We start from the raw sequence: 25,089 nt of genomic DNA on the forward strand, positions 1-25,089 counted from the left end.
CAAAACAAGATTGGGTCAGGTTTTCATTTGGCCCACACATATGTTTTGCTGTGCATCACACAGCCAACAACATTTCAACCATGGGTTTGCCATAAACCTAGAGACAAAGACTACAAGGAACTCATTAGATGGTAGTGGTTGTCCGGCCTTTCCTTGTTCTTTTGCATTGCAACTGCAGATAAAAAAGTAGATTCTGAGTCCAGGTGAGAATTCATGTTCAATTCTCCTCCTTCTTTCTCGCTTTTGTTCAACATGAAGCGCGAATCGGATATTTTAGAGGCTATTTAACCTCCCTGCCCAACTGGAGTGGCCAGGGTGTACACCGTTTGTCGTACGAATTGGCATAGCGTCTACCTTTGTTTCAAAAAAAAAAACCCCGAAGAGGACGAAGAAGAAGCTTGAAAATTGCGAATCACTTCATCTCGCTTGCTGAACCTATTCAGCTTTAGGTAATAACAAAAGGCACTCAGAATTGCACCTGCATTACAACGAAACGATGCAGGCAGGAAAAAAGGCCACATTTATTGTTGCAGTAAAAAAAAAGCTATGTAGGTACAGTAACTGACTTGTTCTAAGGGACTCCATCAGCTGAACTCCCTGTCTGAAACTATAGGGACTTCAGGTCGCCAGTGTAGTCCGGGGGCAGTTGTCGACAGAGCATGCGAGGATGTCTCGGTAATCACGCGAGATGGTGAAATGATCATACACTTTGCCATCGCTGCTCTTCTTGTATTCGAACAGCAGTGATGAATGGTTGAAGGCTGTGAGCTTGACGAACCCGAAGTCGAAGTCCGTGAAGTAGCTCCATTGGATCTTTGAAGTGGTGAATTCTGAAAGGCTGGCTCCTGCGCCACCGACGACCACGTGCGTCGTCGCCTGGAATGGGCCGCTGTAGTGGTTCGACGCGTTGACGACGCATTGACTCTGCAAAAAACCAAAGATTCCAGTCAGGCGTGTAAGGTTGTAGCAGGAAATGTAGGTTTCAGACTGCAAACAGTATTGTTTCACTGTAGCATTACCAGCAATACTACTTACCAGATGCCATAGTGTAGAGAGGATTTTTACTTTCTCTACTACAAAATTAATGTTTGATCTGATGCAAATGGAAACTGATCGAAGACATACCTGATACACTGGGCATGTCCTTTCATAGTTGTGGACGTGGCCATAAAAGGCGAGATCGACCTTGTACTTCTGCCAGAGCTCCTGTAGCGCTTCACGCCCCATCGGTTCCTCAAATGTGCCTTCCGATTCATAGTAGGCGCATGATGAGTACCCGAGAACACGGTGTGCAAGGAAGATTAGCCATGGCTGCTTCTGCCTGTCGACAGATGACAGGCATTGCTCGATAAACTTGTACTGCTCGGTCCCGGGCCTCCAGTCTTCTTCTGTGTGAGCAATGCAGAACCTGAACATACCGTAGTCTGTCGCGTACCTGAAGAAGGAAAACTGTTGTGTCAGCAAAATTAAGAAACAATATCTGAAAGAACTGTTATGGCCTTACTGAGCTACTACAGTTACCAGAATTTTGCACGGTTCTCAGCTGGAGTGTAGAAAACTGTTTGAGCAGGAACCCCGCATTCTCCACCGGAGTCGAGGTTCCCATAGAAAGAACCAGTGCCAGGCCAATCCCTCTCATGATTACCACTGCAGAAATTCCCATTCCTCTAACAATCAGACAAGAATACAAGGGACGAACATATGGAAGCACTGAAATGAGGCGCTCAACTGACCTGCCAATCATGTATGGCACAGTTGAAGCAATCGGTTCAATCTGTGCAGTGAACTGATCCCACTGAGACAAGTAGCCATTCGCGTAGCAAATGTCCCCGATGTGGACCACCATGTCGATGTTTTCCAGGTCTCTGATGATCTGGTAAGTAGTGTTCAGTGAGCCTGGCTGGAAGTTGTTGAACTCATTGGAACCATCTGCCTCTGCCTGTAAATAATTGCCAGAAACAAGATTCAGTGCTCTTGCAAAATGAAAATGCCCAAATTTTATTTGACTGAAACTAGGATGGAGATGGAAGAACATATCTACCTTTCCCATGTCCCCAAATATGACAACTCGTTGCAAAGAATCTTCACCGGGATAAGGTGATGCCTTAAAAATGTATGACTTACTCCAGATGTGGGTGCCGTTCATAAGCCTGTGGCCAAGCCTGTAAATATACCTGCAATGTTGCAAAGTTGCCATATTGCTTAATAGTTGGATGTTACAGTTGCAGAACAGTTTTAACAGGCAAGAAGATCACATACAGTGAGTCTGGCCACAGATCCTTCAGGTAACTAGTATGAATGTAACCGGGATGGCGCCAACCCACAGTCCGTGCCGGTGCACCTGCGTTTGCAGATCAGAATGACGAGAGTGATCTATGAGATTCAGAGAAAAATGGATGCTGCATGTGGTAGTAAATGAGCAGATTCTATCGACATTGTTGTTTCTAAACTACAGCTAGCTTGTGTTTATCTCTAGGGAGATTAGGGAAATGATGACGTACCACACATGCTATTTCTGTCAAATGTTAATGTTCCAGCTGGGGAAAGAGATCGGCGTCCTCCTTTCTCACCCCATTGAACAAAAGGAACTGCTTCTGTAATATCGTATCCGCTTGTCCAGGTGACCGTCATCTACAGTAGTACTAATTCATCAGAATTATGAATACAGTTAACTTCAAAAACACATGTTATCTTCCTCAATTGAACACTCAATTGAGGAACAGAATAGTACAGTTAATGTTCTTGAAAAACACATTGCACAATCATTAACTTTTTCTGCAATATTGCAATTGCAGGATGATAGGCAAGCTTACTTCATTCCAAGACTTCCCCTGCGCCAAACGTGGGTAGACTGGTGCCTTTGGATTTGCAAAGGCCACCTTGTTTGAAATAGCAATCAGCTTGGGCTGTTACACACAGGAGTAAAAAAAAAAATCAGATTTGTGGAATATGAAAAATGTATCTTCAGGATTATGCTGGACATGTTATCAAGCAGAGGAGTTCAGAAGATGCTATCTGTTTTCGCTTACCGTCAAGAGACCTCCTGAAAAAAGTGCAAACGAGAAATCTTCCCTCTGGTTGATCAGCTGAAGCTTCAGGTAGCCCTTTCCAGTCTTATTATAGCCATCATTTTTGAAGTTCGCAAATTGGTACTGCAATGAAGATATGGAAAATTCAATCATGGTTGAAAACTAAACGCATGCAGAAAGTCTGAAGCTCGATATGGAATTGTATACAAAGCTAAGGTTAAACTGAACAGGCTGCATGCCAACCTTGATAGGTGCTGTGCACAACACTGGGGGATACTGCCTGTTATTCTCAGGCTCACAGATTGCAGCACTGCCAATGCCCAAACAAGAAGCATCAAGTCGTATGCTTTGCAATTCAGCATTGTGAGCACAAGAAAATGCCCAATCCCCATTTGATTGAGTTTGAGCCAACCAATTTACCCATGGCTTTTACCTGAAATTCGCAGGAGAGAACACACCAATCCAATCGTCATTGGATGGGTTCGGATGGAAGAACTCCACATCCACCCATTCACTGTTCTGTCCCTGCAGCGCCACAATCCACAAGTTTCTCCAAACTATCAGTAACCCATGAACCTGCAACTGTGAAACAACAGTGGTGATAACTGGGAGCGGAGCGCATCGGAGCTCACCGTCAGACCAAGAACCGAAGGTGACGCCCTGACGTGCGCCGAGCCGTCGACGGCGAGGACCGTTCTCTCCACCGCGATCCTCGACAGCGGCTGCTCGCCGCTGCCCCTGCCGGCGCGCGCCCCAGCGCACACCGCCAGCCATGTCACGGCCACCCACAGCAGCCTCATGCTCATGCTGCTGCTCCTCCTCCAGAAGCCTGAAGAATTCCCAACCGAGACTGAAACAAGAAAATGGGGGCACCTACCTGAGATCCGTAGCCGATTGTAGCAATCTCCAAGAAAAAAAGCAGCAATTTTTCCTATGACGGTGATGAACTTTTGCAGGATTAACTGGAAGGGATGACGCATATATACCCAATCATTGAGGAGGGCACAGGAGAGAATATTCCCGGAAGAAAAAGTGGCGTGTGGAACTGAACGCCGCGAATGCAGAGTGGAGGTTGGGGCGGGGCGCGCGCGTCAAGGATGGCCGTCGCCATTGACTCGATCTGTCAGTCAGTGCCAGTGTGATCTGTGAGAACTGTCCAGTGCTCAGTGTGATCGATCAGTCGGAGTGCAATAATAGTCATGCGCCGTACCTGCAAGTGTGCCGTATGAAACAAACGAAGCTGGCATGCGTACATATTGGCTGAGACTCTAAAACTTATTTCATATATCTTTATATACAGAACTTTTCTAATAATATTCCCTCATTAAATCTTCTTCGTCTCTAATAGACTTACAATATCTTATTCCCTATATATCATTTATTTTATCACCGACGAATAGACCTCACCTGTTATTTTTCTCTTTCCTCTTCACGAGCAAATAGAGCCAGACATTTGTCTAGTTAGTCTGGCCGGAGCTGGGCGACGCGATGGGTGACATGGGCACCTACATACCCATCATGCTCGCGCTGTCACTAGCATCCCACCATGACCTCGGTCCTCCGCGCCTTGCACCCTTCGCTCGGCGTCCCTGACCTCTTCTTCTACCTCGGCACGGATTCTGATCGCCTCTACACAATGTCCTCTACTCGCCTTAGCTTCATCATGGAGCAAGAAGAGGCAACACAGGACCGGAAGCACGCCGCAGAGGCTGTGGAGAAGAAGTATGAGGTGATCGTTCCCGTCAAGCTCGGCAAGTTCAGGAGCCAGGCACTCATCGGAGGAGACGCCATCGTCATCGAAGGCTACAGCGCCAACCCTGGCTAGGGCGTGAGGTGGTGCTACTCCATGGGATTCTACGAGTACATCATGGACGAGAGCTCCCTGCTCCGTGTCTCCGTGAAGCCACCAGACAAGAAGTGGCCTGCGACGCACATGTCGGGGCACCGCATGGCCATGTTAGAGTACGACTGCAACTCCAAGCGGGAATGCTTCCGTGGCTTCGATGCGCCACCCAAGCAGTCGCCGCTATCAATCGCAATGGACAAGAGGGAGAGATTCTCAATCTCCAAGATATGGACAAGAGGGAGAGATTCTCAATCTCCAAGATATGGATGCGAGGCGGGCTGATGAGGAAAGACAAAACCACCGTCGCCTCGTCATGCTCGACCTCGCGTCGCACGTCCTTGTTCCGTCTCTCCTTGGTGCCCCAGCGCACGGGGGGCACCATCAGGGTGGCGGTGGCGGCAGGCCCGATGCGCTGGGCAGACGTGGTGAGCCCTGCCATCGAGTCGGAGTACAACGTGTTGACGTGGGACAAGAGTGTGAGCACGAGTGTCGTGGACTGGGATATCGAGTCCGCGGGCGGTGAGAGCGTTGGCCCAATAGAATTGGGAGTACGAGAGAGGTTCCTCACTTCTAGGTAGGATGGGGTGTGTTTAGAGAATTAGTAAAAATATGGATTATATTTGGGGAGCTGTTGGAGAGTGTTTTTAGTTAAAATCTATAAATTTACCTATAAGGAACATGGTAAAGTGTCTCCTAGAGATACTCTCATAAATAGTTTGTAGCATCACGAGTTGTTAGGCACGATCATAGGATTATATCTAGTCGATGTAAAAACTACAAGCTCGATTAAGATGGTTCGATGATATTTTTACCAAGTTACATTGAGTTTCAGTGCGTAATATCTTGGATCAATGTGTGGCATTTTTCCGGATTGACCCTCGTATTATGTGAGGATAAAACTCCAAGAGAGATGCTGCACGTGCATGCTGGGATATGAATTTTAGAGATGGCAACGGGGTGATGCCCATCGGCGGATGCTCTCCCAACCCATCCCCGTGTAGTTGTTGGGGAGAAGTTTTCTCCCAGCCTCGTCCGTCTCTACACGTGATTTTGCGGGGATTAGAGTCTCGACAGAGACATAAAATTAAATTATAGTAAGTTATTTCTATATATTTATCAGATCTTCATAATATAAAATAAATAATTTATTGCTACATAGGAGAAAAATAACACTTAGATGAGTTAGCTATTACAGATTAGACAAAAAATATATCAGGAATGGGTTGTCTACACAATGATTATATATATATATATATATGTATATATGTATATATATTAAAACATGTAAAATAGGTATATATCAGGGATATAGTAAGGAGCGAGACTAAAGGAAACATTTCCGTCACTATCCCTACATAAATTTGCGGGGCTAAAAAAATTTCATACTTGTCTCATTGTTAGACTTCAAGTACTACAATAGATGACTCCACTTTTGTCTCACTGCTCCGGTCTTCCAAACATCTTTTTTCCTCGAGTAAAATACATTTCCGGTCCAAGTCGGCATTCCATATTGGCAACTAAAGGGGTATTTTAGATTTGAATGACACATTTAACAAGTTTAATGATCCTAATATGTAGTTTTAAAGTTCATGGACACTCTGTGACAAGTTTAAAGAACGCCAAACCATTTTGCTTATTTTTTTTCTTATAATAACAAACACCTACTAGAACTCGTAGAGATGGCCGTTGACTCTGTCAGTCAGTGTCCGTGTGATCCAATGTAGACTCTTCACTGTTTTGTTCAAGGGAAAAATTAGTCGCAGCTCATTAATTACGGCAGAACAGTTCTGTGCCGTATGAAACAAACTGAGCTGCCGCCCGTTTTCTCCTTCCTTCTCCGCTCGGTCGCGGTGTATACTGAACTTTGCTTCATTTCTTCGCCGTTTAGTTTAACGATACGCAGCTCTCTTGCGCAGCTCTCCTGCGTATTACAGAAAAATATGGGATTGTACCATATATTGGATAGCATTATCATTAGCGAGTGTTACTTGGATACTTTTTTTTTTTTGCTGAATCTAACGCTCAAATTTATGTCGGATTTTGATACCCGTATCGGATTCTGAACTGTATTTTATGTGTTCAAATTTTTTTGTCAAATTGGACACCCAACTTCTAGTCGGATTCTAACATTTATGTCAGTGTCCAAGTAACACTGTTACGTGGAAGTTTATATTCCCATTCCGATGCTTAGCTAGATATGTTGTCTTATACCATTGTCGGTGGATGAACACCGCAAGCGGGGATCCTGATGGACCCCCTTTGAGATTCTGCCGGGGGACTAGTCCTGGATCTACCTCGTACGTGGGGGTTAATGCGTGTGTATGGGACTTAGGCGGGACGAATGATCGTCAGCTAGTACGAGTAAATACAACAAGGATTTAGATAGATTCAGGCCGCACGGAAATGTAATACCCTACTCCTGTGTATCTAGTGTGTTATTAATGCTCTTGGAATGTCTTTCTCTGTATCTTTAGCACTCTCGTCTTTCTCTGTGTTACAAGGAGCTGCTATTCTATCGGCTGTGTTTTTCCCTTCTAGGTCCGGTCTTGCCCTCTATCAAGTCCCCCCCCCCTTTTTACGAAGTGCCCACCCCTTTTATCTACCAGGGGAAGGCCCTCCAAGGTGTGCCCAGAACGAGGGTACAAGTTTCCGTAAACAATAAATGAAAAACAACCATTATGGGTCTACAGTTGATGTTACAGAGGGTTGAAAATGCATCCCTTGGACGGTTCCATTGGTCTTCACGTCCTAGCTTTAGCAAGTGCAAGGGGCGCCCACCGGCCAGCCTCTGAGTACTCTCTCATGCCCGTCTGGTCAGAGTAGGTCTGACACGGTCTGATGCAACAGGGCGACAGGCGATAAGCCTCAAGCCCATCGAAGATATCTTCAAGCCGTCTTTCTCCATGGGCCCTGCGAAGGGACATGCGACAGAACCCGCCGCATTAATTATTCCCACGCCTTCCTGCCAGGCGGTGGCAGGGACTGACGTACTCAGTACGACAGGCATGGGGGAGAGTGGTTGGATGTGACCGTCCATGCTCCCCCTTAAATGCAGCATCGGGCCTCCCATCGACCGACACCTCATCGTGAAGTACTTGCGAGGTTCACTGCCATGGGGCTTCTCGGGCCCTCGGGGAACTCTGGGTGCTCGGGGACCAATTGTTCTTGGCTCCGAGCACCCTCTCCCGGACCTGGCCCTTCTCAGGTCCTCGAGGAACTCTGGGTACTCGGGGGCCAACTGTTCTTGGCCCTGAGCGCCCGCTCCCGGATCTGGCTCTTCTCAGGTCCTCAGGATACTCTGGGTACTCGGGGGCCAACTGTTCTTGGTCCCGAGCACCCCCTCCCGGACCTGACTTTTCTCGGGTCCTCGGGGAACTCTGGGTATTCAGGGACCAACTGTTCTTAGCCTCGAGCACCTCCTCCCGAATTTGGCTCTCCTTGGGCCCTCGGGGAGGTGGTCCCTGAGGGGGGGGGCGCCATGTGGCACTGCGCTGTCCTGGCCTCGGGACTCGGGAACCCCCGGTGCCCATATCACCGACAGCAGCCCCCCGACCCATCGGCAGGCGATGGCCCAAAGACTGCGGATGGGGCCCTATTTCTTTGAGGCCGATCACAGCATTGGTGCCACGTGGCTTTCTGTCGCTCTGTGCCGAAATCTTTGCGGGCCTTGCAGTTTTTAGACCCAAGCACTTTGGTGTAACCCAAGGAAGAGCCGAAAAGGGCGCGCGCCGTTTCGAGGAAGGCGATGATGCAGGACGTCTTCCAGCAGGCGCGGGGCTCCGTGGAAGCAGAGGAAGTCGTCGCCCGGGCAGCCGTCCGCGACGTCGCCACCGAAGTGGCGGAATTTTTTGTGCGGGAGCCGGGCCTAGGCGGTGGTAGCGGCGATGATGCTTGACTGCCGAAGTGGCAGAATTTTTTGAGGGTATCTTGTCTTGGTATCTCGGAGGACATCATCGACGAGGTACGCTGGTCGCTGTATCCGGCGAGCCCCGACTACGGCCTCACCTGAGGCCTTGCCACAGCCCTCGAGCCCGCGCGTAGAATCCTGTGATCAGGGTGCGCAGCCTCCGAGCGCTCGTGGATACGCTGCTGCTGAGTCAAATAAACATAGACAGACACAAACTTCTTTGCTCGGGAAGCGAGTCCACCTGGCATAGTACACGCCACGACTCGTGAACTCTTTTCGCCCCGCGACCTCTCAAACAAATAGACCGGAGACGCGCACAGGCGGAAATGAAACCAAGAGTCCCTACGGTTCGGTGGTGTCCGGGGTAGGACTGATCAGGCCGAGCATCGACAGCCTGCCCTCGGGATCTGGGTAGTCCCGACCACTCATATTGGAGCGGTAGGATTACCCGAGAACCCCAAAGGCTCGATAGTGCTCGGGGTACTGCCATGCCGGCTGGGCACCACAGCCCACCATAAAGGACCTAGGTCAGCGATTGCCGCCTGTGCGGTACACCGACTACCGTTTGTCTTTGTCGTTCCGGAAAAACGAATATGAGAGCAAGGTTTTTCGCGCGAGGAGATCGCTTCATCGAGCAGATTAGCACAAGAGGGTCCCGAGGATAACTCGGGAATAATAGTTTATTACGTATGTATAAACGGAAATTCTCATGACTTTAGTGACTTACCGAGTCGGTGTCAGTCTTCCGGCCGACCAAGGCCAGGAAAGGGTAGATGCCCCGGTGCTCAGGGCGCCCGGGAATATGGATTCCCTTGTGCAGAGCGCTTTAGCCCTAGGTTGTCCTTTTAGCACCCGAGCACTTCCCGAGGGCTAGGTGGTCTCAACCACTCATGTTCGAGTGGTAGGATTACCCGAGGACCCTAGAGGCTCTGCAGCGCCCTGGGTACTGATGCCCCAGTGCACGGGTCGCTTGGTTCTCGAGCATTTCTCTGTAAGCTTAAATAGGCAGAGATTCTTTGCTTGGTGCGCTCTATCGGTGCGGTACTCATTATAGCTTGCTCTCGTTTTTGACCCGCGACCTCTCGAATGCCCGGACCAGCGAAGTGTACAAACAGAGATACGACCAAGAGGTCCCATGATTCGGTGGTGTTCGAGCCGGGACTAACTAGGCTGAGCACCGACAGCCCGCCCCCGGGGTCTAGGCGGTCCCGACCACTCATGTTCGAGCGGTCGGATTACCCGAGAACCTCAGAGGCTCGGTAGTGCTCGGGGTATTGCCACAGCAGCCGAGCACTACAGCCTACCACAACAGACTTAGGTCAGCGATCGCTGCCTGTGCCGCATACCGACCGGCATTCGTTTTTATCAGCGGGAAAATGAGAGAGAGTGTATTTTTCGCACACGAGTCGAGCATATCACCAAGCAGATTAACATATGGATTCCAAAGGAAAACTCAGAATAAAAGCAACATGGACGTATATTAATAATTCATACAGAAGTGACAAAAATAAATAGCAAGTGATAACTTACGTGGTTCTGCAAAAGACGAGGTAGATTCAGGGATGCAACCCCCCTACCTGTCGGTGGATGAACACCGCAAGCGGGGATCTTGAGGGACCCCCTTTAAGATTCGGCCGGGGGGCTGGTTCTGAATTTACCTCGTACGTGGGGTTAATGCGTGTGTATGGGACTTAGGCGGGACGAATGATCATCGGCTAGTAGGAGTAAATGCACTAAGGATTTAGACAGGTTTAGACCGCACAGAGACGTAATACCCTACTCCTGTGTATCTAATGTGTTATTAATGCTCTTGGAATGCCTTTCTCTGTATCTTTAGCACTCTCATCTTTCTCTGTGTTACAAGGAGCTGTTGTTCTATCGGCTGTGTTTTTCCCTTCTAGGTCCGGTCTTGCCCTCTATCAAGTGCTCCCCCCCCTTTTACGAAGTGCTCCCCCCTTTAATCTACCAGGGGGGAGGCCCTCCAGGTTGTGCCCAGAACGAGGGCACAAGTTCCCGTAAACAATAAATAAAAAACAACCATCATGGGTCTACAGTTGATGTTACAGAGGGTTGAAAATGCATCCCTTGGACGGTCTCATCGGTCTTCACGTCCTAGCTTTAGCAGGCGCAGGGGGGCGCCCACCGGCCAGCCTCTGAGTACTCTCTCATGCCTGTCTAGTCAGAGTAGGTCTGACACGGTCTGATACAACGGGGTGACAGGCGATAAGCCTCAAGCCTATTGAAGATATCTTCAAGCCATCTGTCTCCATGGGCCCCGCGAAGGGACATGCAATGGGATTCGCCGCATTAATTGTTCCCACGCCTTCCTGCCAGGCGGTGGCAGAGACTGACGTAGTCAGTACGACAGGCATGGGGGAGAGTGGTTGGATGTGACCGTCCATGCTCCCCCTTAAATGCAGCATCGGGCCTCCCACCGACCGACACCTCATCGTGGAGTCCTTGCGGGGTTCATCGGCATGGGGCTTCTCGGGCCCTCGGGGAACTCTGGGTGCTCAGGGACCAACTGTTCTTGGCCCCGAGCACCCTCTCCCGGACCTAGCCCTTCTCGGGTCCTCGGGGAACTCTGGGTACTCGGGGGCCAACAGTTCTTGGCCCCGAGCGCCCGCTCCCGGATCTGACTCTTCTCGGGTCCTCAGAGTACTCGGAGGCCAACTATTCTTGGCCCCGAGCACCCCCTCCCGGACCTGAATTTTCTCGGATCCTCGGGGAACTCTGGATACTCGGGAACCAACTGTTCTTAGCCCCGAGCACCCCTCCCGGATTTGGCTCTCCTTAGGCCCTCGGGGAGGTGGTCCCCGAGGGGGGGGCATGTGGCACTACGCTGTCCTGGCCTCAGGACTCGGGAACCCTCGGTGCCCATATCACCGACAACCATCTTTAGCAGATACTCTAAAAATTCATCCCCTATAATACTATTACAGTATTCCCTAACACTATTACAACATTCTTTATTTTTTTCATCTCTAACAGATACCATATTTTCTACCTTCCATTACTCTTCTCCTCTCCCCGGACCCACATATCACTCTCCGTGAACAGGTTGCGGCCTCCACTGTCCGGCCACAAATTTGCCGTCCGCTTGCCGTCTGTATCACTGTAGATGTAGATACCGTCTCTGTTTGGGCTGCATGCGGATGGCATCTAGCGGTACAATACTTTAGGGAGCGGTGGCACAGTGATTTGGAGATACTGCTGTTCAGTATAAAAAGTACATGCGTATACTAAATAGGTCATCTTATAATTCGAGTAGCACGATCATTGGAATAGCCAATGACATTTTGGGCTGATGCGCCGGTAACATTTGAATGATAGCTTTGTGTGAAGACATCTCAAAGTATTAGTGGCGCAGGGCATGTCTGAGTTCGTAACTTTAGGTGCTTTACCGAGTGACACCATTCTCATCTCACTGCTCTATGGATTACTAAGGCTTTTTGTCTAGAATTGTGATGGCTATCCAAAAACACTAATTTATTTTTAGTGTTATATATACATAGCAATTAGTTGAAAACATATATTTTTTTAAAAAGCTGTAACAACAAACTCATAGACAACTTATAAACATTCTCATGCCTAGCTAGATTCTGAAGGGCAGCAGAAAACAATGTCACGTACTAGGCGAAAGTGTCAAATAGTGCAGTCATTGAGCATCCGACCTCAAGTCACAGGCTTCACATGGATGACCAAAATGGAGGCTTGCTTTATCAGCACATATATGACTCTAGAGTTTGCTCAAACAGCAATGGTGGTCCTGGGGCAATTGTCGATGGAGCAGGCCAGGATGTCTTGGTAATCGCGCGAGATTGTGAAATGATCATACACATTGCCGTCGCGGCTCTTCTTGTACTCAAACAGCAGAGATGAATGGTTGAAGGCCGTGAGCTTGGCGAACCCGAAGTCGAAGTCTCTGAAGAAGCTCCAGTATGGCACAGTGGTTCTGAACGGAGATAGGCTCGCGCCACCACCACCGACGACGACATGGGTCGTCGCATTGAATCGCCCGCTGTAATGGTTTGATCCATCCTGAACACACCGGTTCTGCAACCACAGAGGCTCAAAATTTTGTCACAGGCTCACAAGCCTGACTGAAAATTGAAGGAGATTACTACTGAGTATTTTTTTTCACTGTAGCAAATCCTGCAAAGTAGTAGTTTTCATGTTATGCAACATTGCAACAGAAAAGTTGTCGTAGAATGTGCACTTGCCTTCCTAGCACAGTTCATCGATCGTTTCCTCCCAAGGAAAACATAGTTAATTATGTGATTCAGTTAAAGTTTTAGGCTTGCCTGATAGATGGGGCAGGTGCGCTCGTAGCTGTGAATGTGACCAAAAACAGCAAGATCAACCTTGTACTTCTGCCAAAGTTCTTGGAGGCCTTCTCGACCCATCGGCTCGCCGTACGAGCCCATCATGATCTCATACCAGCTGGCTGATGAGTACCCGAGAACCCGGTGTGCGAGGAAGATTAGCCATGGCTGCTTCTCTCTGTCGACCGACGACAGGCAATGTTCAATGAACCTGTACTGCTCAGTTCCTGGCCTCCAGTCCTCCTCAGTGTGAGCTATGCAGAATCTGAACATGCCATAGTCTGTCGAGTACCTGGTGGTACAATTGTTATCAGCAATATATAGATATCAGGGTATAGCCGATGATGGTTTCGAGTTCTGCGGTAGTTACCAGAATTTTGCCCGGTTCTCGGCAGGTACATAGAACATAGTCTGGGCAGGAACGCCACACTCGCCACCAGAATCGTTGTACCCATAGAACGATCCGGTGCCAGGCCAATCTCTCTCGTGATTACCACTGAAGTTCAGAAAAAGGATCAGACATTTCCAATCATCAGCTCATGTGTCCTAGTTAGTTCTTGAAGGTTTCTGAACTGACCTGCCAATCATGTATGGCACAGTTGAAGAAATGGGTTCTATCTGCGCTGTAAACTGATCCCACTGTGACAAGTATCCATTCGCGTAAGAAATATCTCCAATGTGGATGACCATGTCAATGTTCTCCAAGTCCTTGATGATCTGTTTAGTGGTACTCAGAGAGGCTTGCTCGTAGTTACCATACTCATCTGAACCATCTATTTGTGCCTAAACTAGTAAATGTAAGTTAAAGACTGAACCAAACTGAAAGAAAAATCTGCAAGTCAATATCACACCTTTCCCATGTCTCCAAAGATCACAACGCGCTGCAAAGAATCTTGCCCGGGATATGGTGATGCGCGGAAACTGTAAAACTTGCTCCAAATGTGAGTACCATCTGATAGCCTATGACCAAGCCTGTAAGTGTATCTGCAACATGGCCAAGCAGAAACAAAGGTTGCCTTCTTTGTGAACTAGTATTTAATATCCAAGAAGGAAAAAACAAGAAATCCTGATCTAAATAATCAATTTAAATGCGTACAAAGCATCAGGCCACAATTCCTTCAAGAAACTTGTATGAATATAACCAGGATCACGCCATCCGACTGTCCGTGCTGGTGAACCTGCAGTAAGTAGTTATGCGAGGAAAATGTAAACATGCTATGTTCAATATTACTTCGTACAAGAAATAATTTGCAAAGGGAAATGACAATTGATGAACCTACCACACATGCTATTTCTTCTAAATGTCAATGTTCCAGCAGGAGAAAGTGTTCGATCTCCGCCTTTAGGGCCCCATTCCACAAATGGTACTGCTTTCTTGATGCTGTATCCACTTGTCCAAGTGACAGTCATCTAGCATGATATAAGCCTAGTCACTAAAGCAGAGAGAGAAATATGTATGAAAATGCATAGGCTGTCAAGCAATCATCTCTCATGCATTGCATTGGCAAAACAGGCGAGAAGTTTAAACTCACTTCGTTCCACGATTTCCCTTGTGCCAACCGAGGGTAGACGGGCGCCTTTGGATTTTCAAATGACACTTTGTTTGAGACAGCAATCAGCTTTGGCTGTTACAGTGTAAAACAAATTATCAGAAAAAGGAAAAACTCATAGTTAAACATGCTCCGAAGTCCAAACTATTCTGTGGCAGTTCATAACACAAAAGTTGACAAGATATGCTGAAGCCTTACAGCCGAGAGGCCTCCAGAAAAGAGCGCAAATGCGAAATCCGCTCTCTGGTTGATCAGCTGCAGCCTCAAGGAGCATTTGCCACTCTTATTGTAGGCATCGTTCTTGAAGTTTGCAAACTGGAACTGCAGGTAACTCATTCACCAAAATTCAGTCTCTTATCCATGTCATGTAATGTGAGATGGAAGAGCAATACCAACCTTTATCGGTGCAGTGCACAGCAAAGGCGGGAGATCCCCGTAATTTTCAGGCTGGCAGATTTCAGAGCTGAACATAAGAAGAGATGAAATTGCATCATCTGGCTGCTTAATCTCTGAAGCCCATAAGAAAAGGGAGGTAAAGTGCACTAGGGCAGCACATTTCATCCTTTGCAGCTTACCTGAAACTTGAAGGAGAGAAGACGCCGATCCAATCGTCGTCCGAAGGATTCGGATGCGAGGATTCAACGACCACCCAATCACTACTTTCACCCTGAAACATCACCAAACGATCACGTACCGATCCGAGACACGATTGATAACACATTTTCAGGAAATGGGAGTGAACAAGAGCTAAGTGACACTATCACTGAAGAACTTGAACAGGCAGGAGCGAGACCTTGAGGCCAAGAACCGTGGGGTGAGCCTTCACGCTGGCCGAGCCAACGACGGCGACCGTCGCCCTCCTGATGGCGATCCTCGACAGCGGCTGCTCGCCGCCGTGCACCACATCAGCACAGCCAAGCACCGCCACCCATAGCGCCATCAGGAGCCTCATTGTTTCGCCTGCAAAACCCGACAAAATCAGCAGAACGAAAGGGGAAAAAAGAGACAAGATGATCTCCGAGCTGCTCATACCAAGCTGACTCGGATTTCTGACGGGAAGAGCTGGCCTAGTACCTAGTGAGGCATTTGACTGACTGATTACTTCGAGGAATAGTTTCGGTGCTGAGGGAGTAAAGAAATGGAGAGGGGTGATCAGCTCAAAGGGGCAGTCCAAGGCAGCCGCCAACACAGGCCGGCATTTACAAGTGGCCACAGTTGGAAACTTGAAGCTTGGATAAGTACTGATCGTTGCGCATGCTTTCAAATCTGTTGTCTGGGAAAGGAAACCAAGAAACTAAAGAGAATGGTTTCGGACAAGTGGTGTCTAGTTTAACAGCAGCCGCGGGGGGGGGGGGGGGGGGGGGGATGAGGAAAAAAAAATATGAAATGAATTCCTTTAAAAAACAATCAGGAGTAAAAACTAATATCGCCCACCGTGGGGCTCGAACCCACGACCACAAGGTTAAGAGCCTTGCGCTCTACCAACTGAGCTAGACGGGCTTTGCTTGTTGGTCAAAGAGATATTATAATTAAATAATATAAGTCGTATCAAAATTCACCGCACACGTCACTCGCGCATCTCCGCTTATAGCGTTACTAACTAACGTGACCGGCATGTATGACTTTAACACTGACAGCTGATTAACAGGAGCCAAAGAGCACCAAACGCCTTCAGGAAAGATTGTGAAATTTGTAACACAGAGATCATCAACAATGCAGCAGTGCTATTTTAACAAGCCAGACAACCAATATCAGATTTCCCAGCCTCAAGACACGCTCTGGTAGTGCCCCAAGCAAACTATGCTCATAAGACTATCTCCAATAGCTACCTCAAGTTTTCATCCTCAAAATACTAATACAGTATCCCCTATTCCTAACACTGTAGCAATACTGTATCACTGAATAGAGGATCGGGTGGAGATGAATTACCAGTGCTAGAGTAGACCGTAAAGTACTGTAGCACTAGAATTTGCAGATTTAGGGACTCCGTTGGAGATGACCTAACGGAGCCATAGCCCCGTAAAAATTTACACAAAATTATACACAAGCGCAAACCGAATTGGGGCGTAAAATACCAGGACTGTATGTACAAATGACCTGGCATAGTAGTTTGGTACTAACCCGGAAGGAAGCCACTGGCAGCAGAAAACAAGAGAAACGCTATCAGGGTGAGCTACAGAGCTACGAGCGTGCGCGTTAGACCTGTCCTACAAAAGCCTAGATGCTATCTCCTGGAGCAGCGTCCTCTTCTGCGAGGCTGAGATGACACCGCTGTTCTCAGCATTTTCCAGAATGTCGGCCATTATGGAAGCAGCGTGACCGAGAGGTTCTTCAGAAACTCTCTTCAGCATGAAGGCCTGCAGAAGAGAGACATTGCCCTAAGTCAGGGAAGAAGCAAACACGGGCAAATGTGTAAAGGGGGAAGGGGGGGGGGGGGGTGGGAACCTGGCTATGATGAGAAACTTCTATGGTGCATGGCTCCTGAGACCATGGTTCTCCATCCACTTGAATTGGCATTGTGGTACTGATTCCAATCTTTATATGATGACCTTGAGCTAATCTTTGTGCACGAGAAAGCCCTACCTAGAGCAAGATTATAAAGTATCCATTGGTGGTCCATACTCTCTAGCAAACAACCAACACCATAGAGTCTAGAATGAGGAAGAACTCTTCTTCCATACCTGCAGCCTTCCGAGATGCAACATTCCTGTGAAGCTAACTACTTCCAGCTTTTTGTCATGCATGGATTGAGGGAGGTAAGCGTCAGAGACATCATCCTCATTCTTCCACAGGTCAACCCCTCCCATGTAGCTCCGGATATTAGCAACAAGGATACCTTCAGAGTCCTGCAATTGAAGGAATAAAAAATAAGATTACATAATCTGACCAGGAGATGCTCCTCTAAAACATCAAAAGATAATGCTAATCCTGCAAAGTATCTTCAATAAGCGAACCATCAAACTGCAGTGACTATCTTAACTAGAAAATTCATTTATATTGTGCATACTTGTGGTTGTTAGAGTGAAAAGGAAAAGGAGCAGAGAAGAAAAGTCACAACGTGATGCACTTACCTGAGGAATATCAATTTTGGATCCATCTATCTCGAGCTTGACATCCCAAGGAAAATAATCAAACGTGTTATCCATGATGTTCTTTGCTCCCTCTTTTGCATATAGCACCTTATTCATAAACTACAAAGATAAATTGTATCCAATCAGTGTAAAAAAATATTTGTAACTATATACACAGAATGATGCAGAACAAAGAGAAAACTTATTACGCATGGAATGCATGGAAACCCTTTTGTATATAGAACCTTATTCATAAACTACAAATATAAATTGTATCCAATCAGTGTTAAAAAAATCTTTCTACCTATATACACAGAATGATGCTGAACAAAGAGAAAACTTATTATGCATCGAATGCATGGAAACATAAGGCAAATATAGAGGAAGTGAGCATAGAAAATAGACAATCAAGACTTGAGTAAAACCCATTTTCGGAGTACCAAAGCAGTGTATAAGAAAAATTGTCGTGTGAATAATAAATTGTCGCACAGTAGTTGGCACATACAACAATCCACAAATCTTCCAGGAATCCAGGTTTTGCGGATGCTGCATGTCCAACTCCCCAAATATGTCCGAATGACTGTGTAGCCACAATTGAATCATCAATGCCATGTTAAAGGGAATTTATTTCCTTCCAGGAACCAACAACCAAGTTTAAAAACATATACCTATTCATTTGATGCCATAATATCTCTTGTGCTTTATACAGAAATACAACACACAATATGCACAGAATTTCAACATTCCGAAGTTTTTAAATATTGCCGTATGTTATTTGGAACATTACCTAACTTTTCATAACATGATTTCAGTCCAAGGGAAGCTGAAAAACATTCTGTTTTACTCATTCCATATGTCTAGCATTTAGCAACTTAGGAAAATATAATGTATCACAAGCACAAATCATGCCACAGCATTGTATCCTTAGAAAGTACAACCACACAAGTCCACAAACAAGTTGCAACAATAAAGGAAATATGCCTTATCACATATGCAATTGTGCAAATAACAGGGAGTCAGGGCGCAAACAAGCAGGGGTTACCTGGCTATAAAACCGTTCAGGGTTTTCTTCCCTCAGGTTGTGGATATCTAAGGCAACCTTTGCATCACAGCCAACCCCTGAAAAAGCATCAGCATTACCATTATCTGACTAGGCAAGAATCTACTGCAGAATCCAAGCTAAGAAGTTGCATGGACATACCGATGTAGTTGTTCATAAATTTTGGAGGTGCCATAAGCTTCCCTTGATTGTCCTTTATTGTGATCTTCCATCTGTCAAGAACAGTGACTGCTGCGTGCTCAACATCTTCCAATACTGAGAATAGACCTCCCCGTTTCTCAACAACACCAAGGCCACCACCCCAACACAAAACCCTCGCAAGATCATTACCAGTACCAGCTGGAAGTATGGCTACAGGAGGTGGAGCTTCAAACTTCTGTTTCTCAATTGCATCCAGAACCCAACCAACAGTGCCATCTCCACCACATACAAGAACTCTGAAGTGGGTTACCTTCCGAAACAAAGCTAAACCAACTTCTGGACCTTGCTGCTTGCTCAACTCAAAAACCTAATGGAAACAAGTTAGTACCATAAACGAAAGTGGCCTCGAGCGGTATTTTTCAATAACTACCGGAATCCATAAGATGAATGGCTCAAAATTGGAAGGAGGAGCATTGACTGAATTTAAGTAAGCAACCTGCAAACTTTATCGAAGTACAAAATGTGATACACAGCATGAAGTTTTAAACAAATAAAGTTTAAAAAGATTTATTAATGCTGTGGACACAAGCTTTCAGCCCTAAGGATATATATAAATTCATGCAAGAACGTACTGGATTCGTGGATTTGTGGTCAACAACAAAAATATGGATTGTATAGGTAAGTGTCATAAATCAGAGCAAACTAAAAAAAGATTCATATGATCCAAAGCTGATTAAAGAGCTTAAAGTAACTAGTGCTTTCTACACCAACCTGTACAGGATTAAGAAGGATCTGCAGACGTTGTCTCAGTGAATCGCCACTCTGGGCACCACTTCGCTTGTTAATGAAAACTAGGAGCGGCCTAGAATCAGAAGGCACATTGACAATTTCATATTTCTGACTATTCTGTACATGGGAATTCTCATGTTGTCCATTTGACCTACTAGTTGCGGTTATGTTATCTGATACAAGTTGTTTTTCTTTCTCTGATTCAGAACTTTGGTGTATCTCATTCATTTTACCATTGACCCGATCATCCCTGCTACTAACATGATCATCCCTCCTCTTTGCTACGCTATTTGCTTCTTGTGAATCTCCTTCAACATCAGATGGTGGCTCAACAGCCCCAGAGCTATATGAATCAGCAGAAGTGGTACCCTTTTTGTACTTTTTACTACTACTCCTAATCCTCTCTCTGACAGTGGAGGCCAATTCATTAGCCCCATGTGTGATAGAACTCAAAATCCCTGCTGCACCTGTCCAATGAAGCTCCTTGACACAAAGAGGTGATAATATCAGTCGTTTCAATGGTCCCAAGTCACACATATCTCCAGTTTCCATGGCTAAGTTGCTGTGGCAATCAACATGCACCAGTCGTTGACACCACATGCAGTACCAAATTGGAGACCCTGCGAGGAAAGCTCCATTGCAAGATTCATCACAGTAGCAACAGAAAGAGTCTTCTTCAGAGTGATCCGCCGTATCAATCCACTGTACAGCCCACTGGTGAAGGACATGGTCCAAACCAACCATAGAAACACATTTGCAATCCTTGTGTGCATTTCCTGAGCAACTAGGATGCGCGGTGGCACCGCAGATATCACACTGATGAATGGTTCCCCTTGAGTACTGAGGAGGCGAAACCGACTTCAAGCACACACAGCATTTCAGACCTTTACTGCGAGGGATAACTTCTTTCCTCCAAATGTGGGAGGCAGTGGGGACCTTGTCTTTCCATTTCTTGTACCTCTTTGCCCTGGCCTTGATAGCCTTTATCAAGCTCAAGCTGATGTTCTTGTTCAACTGGTTGACCGTGTAGTAAATTGTCACTGCGCCGACAGATGCAAAGATGACCGTCGCAATTAGGACAGACCAATATTCTGACATCAGCGACATGTACGTCGAAACGTCCCTCCAGCTAGGATGCAGCATCTTGTGCATATCTGCACTGGAACAATGTACAATTAATCAAAGAAATTAACTGGGATGGGAACTGAGGCTTCTACAATATTGTCTTTTTTTTGCCCGGGGAGGGGGGGGGGGGCTTCTACGATGTTGTCAACATTTTATTTCAGAGGGTTGTGAGTTCTGAACCTGCAAGCTCCCATTCGGCGGCTTCATAACCAAACTACTCGTAACAGACTCCAAAATCCTTCCCCGATACTGTACATGCGGAATTCATCCATGCAAGAACCAATTGATCAAACCAAGACCCCCCCCCCCCCCCGCACACAGCCACCCACCCTCGAATTAACCTGAAAGTTCTGGACCCTCTCCGGAACCCTAATCCCTAGCCTCCTCGCCGCACTGAACATCCAAACAGCACACCAAAAATTTCCAATTTCTGCAGGAAAAAGGCCGGAGAAAGAGATCTTACGAGATCAGGTACCGGGGGAGAGGATGCGGGTCGGGAACCGGGGATCGAAACCGCGGGGGCTTCACCGATTCGCCCTCACATTGTGCGCGCCTCGGCGATCCCACGAACGCGCTCGCTGCTGCTGCTCTTCCCCCTCCGCTCTTCGATTCGATGCTGCAAGAACGGCAAAAGTTGCAGAGGCTGTAATAATATTAATTAAGAATTAATGATAAAATAGTGGGGATTAGCGAGGTAATTACGCCGGATGTGTGGCTTCTGATGTCTCGGGCCACGTCACCGAGGAGCGATCGTGGCCGTTGCAGATGGATCTGACGGACGGAGTTGCGCGTGATCAGTAGGGAGTGGAGTAATTAATCTGTGGACTTGATTCGGGCTGCATGCGGGGCCCACCTGCAGTGGCACGGAGCGCCGAGGCCGAGACGCTTCTCGATGTAACTTAAAGCTGCCGTCGCTGTCGTTGATGGCGTGCTTGGCGCGTAAAAAAGAGACTTCACGAGCCGGCAGGCTTAAATGGGCACTCGGATTCGTCTCGCGTATAAAACACAAGTTGATTTTTATGTTACTTCTTCTCTATATTTCTCTCTTATTTAATAAAAAAATTTAAAATTTAAATAATTTATTTATTTTTATCATCACACTTATCGTTCAGTCTCTCCGTCTCGTTATCAGTTACAGATATATAATCTGTTTTATTAATATAAATAAATAAAGAAATGAGGAGTGAAATTAGTGGATAATATCATTTTTCTTTTTTATCTCATTTGAAATTAAATCACGGTATCGGTCCCGACGTATTCTTTCAACGACGCTCTTATGATATATCCGCATCTTCATAACTCAAGTTTACATTTGATTTTAACATATTCAATATTTATATTTTCATTATAATATACAAATACTTAGCTAGTGAAATATGAATAATCTATTATGACTATACTCCTCTATAACATATGTACTCTTTTTTATACTGAGTTCTTGAAAAAAAAATTGTTTAGTGATATTTAAAGAATTATCTCGAAAACAACTTCTATATGGTCGATCCTCATATGTGAATTGTCTTGTAATCATCGGATCGTATGTCCTACATAACATGACGAATGGTAAGGTTTGAATACGCGTAGTAAGAGATGGGATAGTTACTATAAATATTTGTTTGGATGAATAAGGTCTTGTTTGGATGGATTTGTTCTGGCTTCTATTTTTTAAAACTAGAACCTAATCAAACATGTTTATGTTGAGTTAAAAAGCTAACTTCTAAAGAAATGGAGTAAAAGCTGAGAAATTAGTTGAGAGAAGCTTTTCTGTTATTTACATCGTGAGAAACTAAAAATTTATTAAAAAATCAATAGCAAAAAGCCATTAGTCAGAAGCTAACTTTTTAGCCTAAAAACCAAAAGCATCAGCTATATCAAACAGGGTCTAAGGATCAAATATAGTCCGAATACTTATAGAAAATTTTATAACCTTCGAAATCCAACCATCCATCAATAAGACAACGGTCCAGAATCAAATTGAGTCCTCTGCTACTTCAAGCTACTGTATGAGAACATATACTAATAAAATAAAAACACACATATCTTCATTTCATCAATAATCAGTAAGCTGCAGATAGAGTGTATTCCCCATAACAAAAAAGAGCATATATTAAATAACACAAAAGAGCATATTCTAAATTGAGATCTATTTAATGTTCTCTATTCCTATTCTCTTGTATAAAAAGCTTTGCATCACTTAAAAATTGACTTTATGGGGACTTCCATCCGTTGTCCTGCAAACAAAATCACTTGAAGCTAAGAATTTCTTGATTGAATGGAACTATAGCTGGAAAATTCACATGTGCTTACATCAAAGTTTGCTAAAAGTGTCACCCATCTAACCCTTTAAAGGAGCGAGGATTATTTAGTGAGATTTACCAACATGTGACAAGGTACGCCAACTTATTTGTTGAGCACAACCGCATGTGTTGATGACAAGATCTGGTATTTATACTGAATCAGGAATGATTGGCTTAATAGGTGATCAATGAACATTATCTGTGACCATTGCGCGAAATCTATGACCAGTGCGCAGTACCTCCGACCATGAACAGTACCTACGACCAATGAACAGTGCCCTCGACTAGCGACCAGGCAACGAGGACAAATGTTTGGATCGAGAACGTAGTCGAATCGAAGAAGGCCGAACTACAATAAATTATACTCAGGTATATATACGAGAATTTACGTTGAATAGGAAAAATATATTAGTTATAAAAAGATTAGAGATCAGAAAGCATAGTTAAATCATATCTGTAAGTTTTATTCGATTTGTATTAGGAGTTCTGATTTTATACGGCTAAGACTTACTACCCTTTAAATATGAGAGGGTCATACCGATTGAAATTATCAACCAATCGATCAAACACAATTTACATTATCTTTCATCTTTTGCCTAGCACATATTGACCCCTTCTCTTTTCCACTCTATATTGTTGCATGTTCTTGATCTTGACCACAAAGGACGAGCCATTGGCCATCTGCGCTCTGATGGGGTCTCTCCCGAGCATGGGTGATGACGAAAGTCTAACGATACAACAACACGACCAGGGTATCTGGGTGTTGCTTGCCGGATATTGCACACAAGGTGCTCAGTGTTTTGTGTGGTATCTTTTCGTGTTCACATACCTTTTGACGACTCCGCTGGGGGAGAAGTTTTCGGCTATCTCTTGGCCAAATTCTAAAACCTTAGGTATGGCTACTTCAAAAATCGATAAATAAAACATCATCATGGCATCCTACGACGAGTTGCCAGAAGAAGCACATACGGCGATCGAAGCCGGCCTGGAGCAATGTCAGCAACAACTGCTCTCGTGCTACTTGAAGACTCAGCAAGGCGTATTCAAGAAAGAAGATTCCCTACCGCCCGCCGACCAAAACCTTAAGTACAAACCAATGTGAGTACTCAACCCTCTCCCTCTCATCAAGAAGTTGCTATTATGATTGATCAATCTATTGGTGCAATCATGTCTAATAGTGTTCAAAAGTTGGTTAAGGACATGCTGCCTATCATACTTTAATTCTTTCTACTGTTATTAATACATTACCTAGTGCTTATTTTGCTTACCATAATAATCCCCATGATGGTCAAAATTACATAGATAGTGTTGCACCTAATCATGTTCCTTCTTATGCTATTAAAATTGATGTAACACAAAACCCATATCAAACACCATATGCTAGCTACCATGCTTCAACTTCGACTCAAAGAGCCAAAAGTTATCCCAGTATGCAAATACCTTATTATCAAACCGTAGCATATAGTGTTCTACCTATACCACCGTAAGAGTCGGGAACCTCTTATAGGCCGATACTTGAACAAAACTTCACCACACCACCTCTTATCACATCTCATGTGTCGAATACATCTACGCCACAACTCGAGCCAATAGCTAACCCTAATCAGATTGTAGCCGATTATACCGAAATCATATGAGAACAAGTAGCTATTGTGCTTAGGGAACAATTCGATTTGAAGATTAGAAGAAAAGCCCATACATACCAAAAGCCATATCCCGAGCATTATGATACAATCTTATATCCCTGTGGTTTTAAGGTTCCTGATTTTGTAAAGTTTACCAGGAGGATAATATAACAACTAAAGAACATGTGGGTCAATTTCTTGCATAATTAGGTGAAACTAGTTTCAATGATGTGCTGAAAATTAGATTATTTTCTTTGTCATTGTTTGGAACTGCTTTTACATGGTTTACATCCCTTACTCCTAATTTTGTACATATGTGGTCTC

The 25,089-nt window shown here is 45.5% G+C and overlaps 3 protein-coding genes and 1 non-coding gene across 6 annotated transcripts; all 4 read right to left on the minus strand.

The window, feature by feature from the left end:
• Positions 1-398: 398 nt before the first annotated feature.
• Positions 399-4,075, minus strand: LOC133904951 (probable inactive purple acid phosphatase 1). Its single transcript, XM_062346610.1, has 12 exons — positions 3,662-4,075; positions 3,463-3,554; positions 3,273-3,339; positions 3,030-3,152; positions 2,814-2,906; positions 2,502-2,631; positions 2,260-2,341; positions 2,042-2,174; positions 1,734-1,939; positions 1,522-1,647; positions 1,126-1,435; positions 399-924 (listed from the first exon to the last, which is right to left on the minus strand). Exons 1-12 carry the CDS (start codon positions 4,007-4,009, stop codon positions 619-621), a joined length of 2,016 nt encoding a protein of 671 aa, XP_062202594.1. The 5' UTR covers positions 4,010-4,075; the 3' UTR covers positions 399-618.
• An 8,225-nt stretch (positions 4,076-12,300) lies between these two features.
• On the minus strand, positions 12,301-15,953 carry LOC133904292 (probable inactive purple acid phosphatase 1). Of its 2 annotated transcripts, none has more exons than XM_062345758.1 (13): positions 15,732-15,953; positions 15,451-15,617; positions 15,233-15,324; positions 15,054-15,120; positions 14,856-14,978; positions 14,640-14,732; positions 14,388-14,517; positions 14,204-14,285; positions 13,959-14,091; positions 13,685-13,890; positions 13,478-13,603; positions 13,087-13,399; positions 12,301-12,838 (listed from the first exon to the last, which is right to left on the minus strand). In XM_062345758.1, exons 2-13 carry the CDS (start codon positions 15,607-15,609, stop codon positions 12,533-12,535), a joined length of 1,830 nt encoding a protein of 609 aa, XP_062201742.1. In that variant the 5' UTR covers positions 15,610-15,617; positions 15,732-15,953; the 3' UTR covers positions 12,301-12,532. The 2 variants fall into 2 exon arrangements, with proteins under 2 accessions (XP_062201742.1, XP_062201741.1); XM_062345757.1 differs by having other exon boundaries at positions 15,690-15,953.
• A 131-nt stretch (positions 15,954-16,084) lies between these two features.
• On the minus strand, positions 16,085-16,157 carry TRNAK-CUU (transfer RNA lysine (anticodon CUU)). The gene has a single exon. It is a non-coding gene; the product is annotated as a tRNA-Lys (tRNA).
• Positions 16,158-16,321: 164 nt separating this feature from the next.
• Positions 16,322-21,506, minus strand: LOC133905021 (diacylglycerol kinase 1-like). 2 transcript variants are annotated; one of them, XM_062346709.1, is made up of 8 exons: positions 21,307-21,506; positions 19,701-20,877; positions 18,930-19,296; positions 18,771-18,847; positions 17,729-17,848; positions 17,339-17,503; positions 17,103-17,240; positions 16,322-17,014 (listed from the first exon to the last, which is right to left on the minus strand). In XM_062346709.1, exons 2-8 carry the CDS (start codon positions 20,868-20,870, stop codon positions 16,865-16,867), a joined length of 2,187 nt encoding a protein of 728 aa, XP_062202693.1. In that variant the 5' UTR covers positions 20,871-20,877; positions 21,307-21,506; the 3' UTR covers positions 16,322-16,864. The 2 variants fall into 2 exon arrangements, with proteins under 2 accessions (XP_062202693.1, XP_062202692.1); XM_062346708.1 differs by having other exon boundaries at positions 16,323-17,014; positions 19,701-20,872.
• Positions 21,507-25,089: the final 3,583 nt, after the last annotated feature.

The sequence above is a fragment of the Phragmites australis genome, chromosome 22 (assembly GCF_958298935.1).
Source record: "Phragmites australis chromosome 22, lpPhrAust1.1, whole genome shotgun sequence".
Classification (NCBI taxonomy): Eukaryota; Viridiplantae; Streptophyta; class Magnoliopsida; order Poales; family Poaceae; genus Phragmites; species Phragmites australis.

Excerpts from the sequence above, each read along its gene's own strand:
- LOC133905021 (XM_062346709.1), bottom strand. The coding sequence starts at position 20,870 with ATGCACAAGATGCTGCATCCTAGCTGGAGGGACGTTTCGACGTACATG. Across the intron at positions 17,849-18,770 it reads CTGAACGGTTTTATAGCCAG|TTTATGAATAAGGTGCTATA; the intron begins GTAACCCCTGCT and ends TTATCTTTGTAG. Across the intron at positions 17,504-17,728 it reads CCAAAATTGATATTCCTCAG|GACTCTGAAGGTATCCTTGT; the intron begins GTAAGTGCATCA and ends CTTCAATTGCAG.
- LOC133904292 (XM_062345758.1), bottom strand. The coding sequence starts at position 15,609 with ATGAGGCTCCTGATGGCGCTATGGGTGGCGGTGCTTGGCTGTGCTGAT. Across the intron at positions 14,518-14,639 it reads AAGGGAAATCGTGGAACGAA|ATGACTGTCACTTGGACAAG; the intron begins GTGAGTTTAAAC and ends ATATCATGCTAG. Across the intron at positions 14,092-14,203 it reads GAATTGTGGCCTGATGCTTT|ATACACTTACAGGCTTGGTC; the intron begins GTACGCATTTAA and ends GCCATGTTGCAG.
- LOC133904951 (XM_062346610.1), bottom strand. The coding sequence starts at position 4,009 with ATGCGTCATCCCTTCCAGTTAATCCTGCAAAAGTTCATCACCGTCATA. Across the intron at positions 3,555-3,661 it reads CTTCGGTTCTTGGTCTGACG|GGACAGAACAGTGAATGGGT; the intron begins GTGAGCTCCGAT and ends GTGGCGCTGCAG. Across the intron at positions 2,632-2,813 it reads AGGGGAAGTCTTGGAATGAA|ATGACGGTCACCTGGACAAG; the intron begins GTAAGCTTGCCT and ends GTACTACTGTAG.